This window comes from Mastomys coucha, unplaced genomic scaffold (genome assembly GCF_008632895.1).
Source record: "Mastomys coucha isolate ucsf_1 unplaced genomic scaffold, UCSF_Mcou_1 pScaffold4, whole genome shotgun sequence".
Classification (NCBI taxonomy): Eukaryota; Metazoa; Chordata; class Mammalia; order Rodentia; family Muridae; genus Mastomys; species Mastomys coucha.
In genome coordinates, this window is record NW_022196910.1 from 54,982,731 (window position 1) to 54,988,731 (window position 6,001).

The 6,001-nt window shown below is 51.1% G+C and overlaps 1 protein-coding gene across 5 annotated transcripts in view; it reads left to right on the top strand.

Annotated features, from left to right (window-relative positions):
• The window catches only part of Tac3 (tachykinin precursor 3), an 8,071-nt gene extending 2,685 nt beyond the window's left edge, over positions 1-5,386 (top strand). For 2 of the 5 annotated variants that reach the window (XM_031349324.1, XM_031349323.1), the window contains 5 exons: positions 1,624-1,729; positions 1,894-1,923; positions 2,542-2,595; positions 2,910-2,983; positions 5,189-5,386. In XM_031349324.1, the coding sequence (XP_031205184.1) occupies positions 1,624-1,729; positions 1,894-1,923; positions 2,542-2,595; positions 2,910-2,965 (246 nt within the window). In that variant the 3' untranslated portion in view covers positions 2,966-2,983; positions 5,189-5,386. Of the gene's footprint in view, positions 1-1,623; positions 1,730-1,893; positions 1,924-2,541; positions 2,596-2,909; positions 2,984-3,342; positions 3,379-3,855; positions 3,916-3,935; positions 3,951-3,971; positions 4,106-5,188 lie in introns of those variants that run through there. The other 3 variants (XR_004112742.1, XR_004112744.1, XR_004112743.1) reach the window with 3 other exon arrangements.
• The last annotated feature ends 615 nt before the right edge of the window (positions 5,387-6,001 follow it).

Sequence of the window (6,001 nt, forward strand, 5' to 3'; positions counted from 1 at the left end):
ACTTGTGCACTTGTGCGCGCGCGCGCGCGCACACACACACACACACACACACACACACAAGAACGTGAGCACACGTGTGCTTGTCAGGGCAGCTGTGCAGGTGGCAACACTTACACCAGATCCAAAAAAACCCCACCACCAACAACAAAAAGTGTATCAGGAAGTGTGAGGTCCAGGCTGGGCACTGTGCGGTCAGGGTGGTAAGACTGTCTGGGCTCTTCACTTCAGAGACAAACTCGCTTCAGGGCCCTGTGCAGGCAGGGTGGTAAGACTGTCTGGGTTCTTCACCTCAGAGACAAGCTCGCTTCAGGGCCCTGTGCAGGCAGGGTGGTAAGACTGTCTGGGTTCTTCACCTCAGAGACAAGCTCGCTTCAGGGCTCTGTGCAGGCAGGGTGGTAAGACTGTCTGGGTTCTTCACCTCAGAGACAAGCTCGCTTCAGGGCCCTGTGCAGTCAGGGTGGTAAGACTGTCTGGGCTCTTCACTTCAGAGACAAGCTTGCTTCAGTGCCTTGGGCAGCAAGAAAACCCCTCTGCCTCTCTTAGTCAACAAAAGAGATAATCTCTCTCCCCAAAGTCTGTGAGGGTGAGATTACTGGGTGGCAAACGTGTGTGTGGGTATCTGGGAGGCTTGTCTGGGGTGGATTCTGGTGTACACAGCAAATGATACACACCAAGGATGCTAGGACTCCAGAGAGGGGCACAGCTGAGCTTCAGGCAAGCATCCCCTAACCCAGTTAGCAGCAGCACTTCTCTAGGCTCTAGTTAACGGCATGCATGTCATGTACCCACAACCTGCTGTGCCCGAGTTGCTAGAAAAAAAAAACAACCAAAAAACAAAACATGAGAATAATGTTGTGGTCTTACAGGGCAGTGGCTCTGGAATCTGAAATTCTAGATCCAGGGTGGAAAGGGGAGAGAAAACAAACATGAGAAGAGAAAGCTGTGCTGAAGAGCAAGGAAGAGGCAGTGAAAAGCCAGGGAGAGCATTGTGCACAGACACTGCGCACAGTAGGGAGTCTCGTGTTTGCACATGTGCCCTGGCTGCCTGCTGCCACCTGACCTCAGAACCAGGTCACAGAGCACAGATTAGAGACACCTGCTAATGTGATGAGCCTTTCTTGGGTGTGGCTAGTTCACGTCTCACTCAGTGGACTAACCGTGTCTGTGAGTAAGCTGGTTTTGAACTTGTGACTTTGTCACTGAGGGCTGGCAGAGCTGGGTGGGGACCTTGGGAGATAGCATGATCAGCATCCCAGGAAGTCAGCTCTGGGCAATCAGGCCAACAGGCCAGCCACTCTGAAGCCGCCACATGGCTCCAAACTTCACCATGCACATCAGCACCCTGGGATCACATTCAGATTCAGGTCCTGTCCAGGAGGTCTCAGGTAAGTCTGGATTTCTGACACGGTCCCAGTGCTGCTGCTGCTGCTGCTGCTGCTGGCCCACACGCAACACTTTATGCGCCTACTTCTCTTCCAGAGTAAGCTAGAGGAAATCCTGAAGGAAATAGGGTGTTGGATTCAGCTGCGGTGGGTTTGGGGTAAGGCTGTTTTGTGCAGGATGAGAGCGAGTGGGTGGGGCGTGGATCTCATCCCTCAGCTCTCTGCTCCTCTCCCCTGCAAGGAATCTGATCTCTATCAGCTACCTCCATCCCTGCTTCGGAAACTCTACGACAGCCGCCCTGTCTCTCTGGAAGGACTGCTGAAAGTGCTGAGCAAGGCTAGCGTGGGTAGGAGGAGGCTCTAAAGAGGGAAGGGGCGGGACAAGGAGCAAAGGGCAAGGGGCCATCATTCTGGGAAACCCCTTCGTGGGGAGAGAGATGGGAGTGTTGATGGCGACAGTGATCTGAGTCTCTCTCTGCTTCTGTCTACACATGTGTGCCTGCCTTCACAGGACCGAAGGAGACATCACGTCCACAGAAACGTGAGTAGCCTCTTCCCCATCTGTGCTGACCATTTGTCCAAAGTTCCACGGGCATGGGCGGGGCCGATGGGCAATTTTGGCCGGCTTCATCCCAGCTGGTGCAGACAATATGCCAGCTGCAGTTGCTTAGCCAGCCTTTCTCAGTGGGAGACAGCAGGAAAAACACGGGGGAAAAAACAAAACAAAACAGGTGTTGGGGCATGGGAGACCTTCCCTCACTGGCTCACTGGTCACTGAGAACTAAGAGGCTCTCCTGGTGGCAAAGATACTAAGCCAGCACCTGCTGCGGTAGGAAAGGATTGCAAGGTATGTGTGTTGAGTGTGTGTGGAGATGGGGAGGGGTGAGGAGAGAAGATGGGCGGAGAGAGCAGACCTGCTAGCTGTGGAATTCAGGCTCCGACGAGATAAAGATGAGCTAGATACCGAGACATGTTTGCAATTCCAGAACTGAGGGGGTTAAGGAGGAATGGAGAGTGCAAGGCTAGCTTGGGCTACATAGCAAGTTCAAGGGCAGCCATAGACCTGGTTTGGATGGGGCGCAGATTTGGTGGCAGGCAACCAATTTCCAGTCTCAGCAGTCTTGGCGTGCTTGTTGACAACATTGGCCTTTTCTTTCAGGTGACATGCACGACTTCTTTGTGGGACTTATGGGCAAGAGGAACAGCCAGCCAGGTAGGGTACACCCAGAGGAGGGTCTAGGTACTGCTAAGGATATGTCAGAAGTGTCTCCCAGTTTGTCACCAGAGAGGAAGATGAGCAGTCGTACTGAGTGTCTGTGGCCCTTTCTTTCTCAGTCAGCTCAGATCTACAGTCATCAGGATCAGCCCCTTTTCTGAGCACAGAGTAGGGCAGCTCAGCTTGGCTGAGAGAGGGACAGAGGCTCTGCCTCCCCCGCATTCTCCCAGCTCTGTCTTTCAGAGCTGTCTGTCATAGCCAGTCCTGATTCAGAAGAATCCTTCCTAACTGCACTGCTTACTTCACTCCAGACACGCCCACCGACGTGGTTGAAGAGAACACCCCCAGCTTTGGCATCCTCAAATAGGCCCCCAGTGCAGAAAAGGTAAATACTATTGGCTGGAGGGGGACCGGACAGGGGAGAGGGAGCTGTCCGCTGTGGTTCTCAGAGATGCTACCGATGCACATAACTTTGCCCCGAAGCACAGATCCATGGACAGTGCCCAGTACACCAAGCATCGGGCACAATGACTCTTAGACATACACATGCTGTAATTATTCCCACTTCGCTCTTGAATCTATTTCTCCGGTGTCATGGACTCTGATGAGTACTGTGCAGACAGTGAATGGTAGGAAGCAGGGTGAGGAATCCTGGGGGCTTTTCCAGTGCTCCACTGCTGTTCTGGACACTGTCTTCTTGTGATCTATACAAAAGATGGTGAGATCATCTTTCTTTCGATATAGGTCTGATTATTCACAGCCAAAGTGTTTGCCTCCCAGGTAGGTTCAAACTGCTCAGGATGCAGTCAGGGACACTTGCAACTTAGGAAGAGATTCGGGGATGCTAAGAGTCTGTGGCAACAACCAGAAACCATATCTTGGCCCCATATCTCAGCCCCACATCTTGGCCCCTTGGAGCAGCAGAATGTATTAGAACATAATCTAAACTCAGTCCTGAACCTGCTTTTCTCTAGCTGTGTCTCCTTGGCCAAGTGACTTAATGCTGTGCCTTAGTTTCTGGAATATAAGTGGGGTGATAAAATCTCCCAGGGTTGTGATTTTATAGACAAAGCCTTTACAGTGGCTCCCAGCACACTGAGAGTCATCTACATTATGGCTCTTCTGGTCTGGGAACTTGGTATTGGGGAGGGACGGTAGAGAATGTCCTTATGTGTTCCCTGGCCAGCTTTTATCTGCTGCCAGCCATCTAGGTCAGACCTCAGGAGTGGGCTGAGAGATTCCTCACTTGTCCACCAGTGTGAAAGGTCCTCAGGGAAGCCTAGTGAAAACACAGAGCTTCCATCTTGACACCATCTACCCACACATGGATCCAGCAGCTCAGCTGATGCCTGCCTTTTTGCTGGTTTCTAAAGAGAAGGAAGACAAGGAGTGAGCAAGGACCTGGGAGCCTCTGCAACCCTGCACAGCCTCCTGCCTCTCTCTCCCCACTGTGGGAATCCAGTCACAGCCTCAGGGTGGCCAGTAGGAGACTCAAGAAGAACTCTTGGTACCACCTGTTCACAACTCCCTAGGACCTGGGTCTGGCCCCTTTGCTGTTGGGCAAGAGGGCGGAAAGAGCTGTAATAACTGTAACTGGCTGATTACATGGTGCACACCATATCATTTTGCTCTCATTAGATGGCTATTTCAGTGCTGCCGATGGCCAGATAATTGTGCGGGAAGCTATATCTGGGTGATAGACTCTCCTCCAGCGTTATGTACTGGCTGTAAAGATAATTACAGCATGATTTTGCCATCGTATTTCATACAAATGGTAAAAGCAAGTGCATTGTGGAACTCTCCTTTTAATATTTGCCGGCAGATCCAAGCTCTTTCAGGGGGATTGCAGTAATTGTAGCTTTCCTAATCTCACCAACTACAATCCTGTTAGGTGCCATACCGACAGGGGGTAGAGTCCCCAGGGGCTAGCACTTAAAGGGGATTAGGGGAAGTGGATCAACACAGATGACCGCAACATTTTATTTCATTCATGTGAAGCTGCTGACAACAGAAGCCCTTCAGAGGCTGCCTTGGAAGACCAAGAGCTGGGGTTAGACAGGGGAGGACCGGTCAGAGCTGGGGTTAGACAGGGGAGGACCGGTCAGAGCTGGGGTTAGGCAGGGGAGGACCGGTCAGAGCTGGGGGTAGACAGGGGAGGACCGGTCAGAGCTGGGGGTAGACAGGGGAGGACCGGTCAGAGCTGGGGTTAGACAGGGGAGGACTGGTCAGAGCTGGGGTTAGACAGGGGAGGACTGGTCAGAGCTGGGGGTAGACAGGGGAGGACCGGTTGCTGTGGGTGCGCTGTGTCTGTGTCAGTCTCCTGGGAGGACTGGGTGATATAAACTGGTCACTTCACCTTTCTGTGTGTGCTCCACAGACAGACAGACAGACACACAGATGTGTTTAGCACATTGGGAAAGGGCTAGCATCTGCAGCCAGCAGTTAGTTCTCCAGCTCCAAAAGGCTGCACTGCGAGTCAAAGCATTTCCTTCCCTGATGCTGGCCAGCCCTTGTTCCCTCAGTGGGTGGGACAGTGGGCATTTTGTAGGACAAAGATGTGATTTAAAGTTTTATTTATTTTTGTCTTTAGCACTCTACTCCTGGAGCCCGGATTGCATCCTGAAGCAATGCCTGCACTCCTGCTTCCTCTTCTCCTCCCCTGCCTAGAAGGTCCTCCTGTTGTCTCCCTTCCCTACTATGCATAGAAGCTGCATATGAACAGCCTCAACCCCATATCAAGTGTGGTTCCTGCATTAAAAATATAACAATAAAGAGTTTTTACAAAGGAGTGACTGATGCAATAGACTGGTTGATGAATGAGTGGTCTTTTCCATAAATACATACATGCAAAAAAGATGATACAGGGCCTGCAAGGTGGTTTAGCAGGTAAAGGGGCTTGCCACACAGACCTGATGACTTGAGTTTGATCCCTGGATCCACCACAGAAGGAGAGATTGTCCTCTGGCTTCCACATGTGTGCCATTGCACAAGCCACTTTTCTTACACACACACACACACACATATATACACACACACACATACACACACACACACACACACACGCACATGCATGGACACACATACACACACATGCACACAAATTTAAATAAAACCCTACATTTGGCATTTAAGTAGACATACCTTCATTTTGGATACATAATAACTGTTCTACTAGAGCCCTAAATAATTTTTCATACAATTAGCAACTGATTTGGCGATAAAAAAGAACAGGTATACACCAGTGTGGTGGTGCACACCTGTAATCCTGACTCCCAGACAGACACCAGTGTGGTGGCACTCAGACAGACAGACACCAGTTTGACACACACTGTAACCCTCAAGAAGTAGAGGCAGCAGGATCTTGAGTTTGAAGTCAGTCTTGGCCACAAAGTGAGAGTGTGTT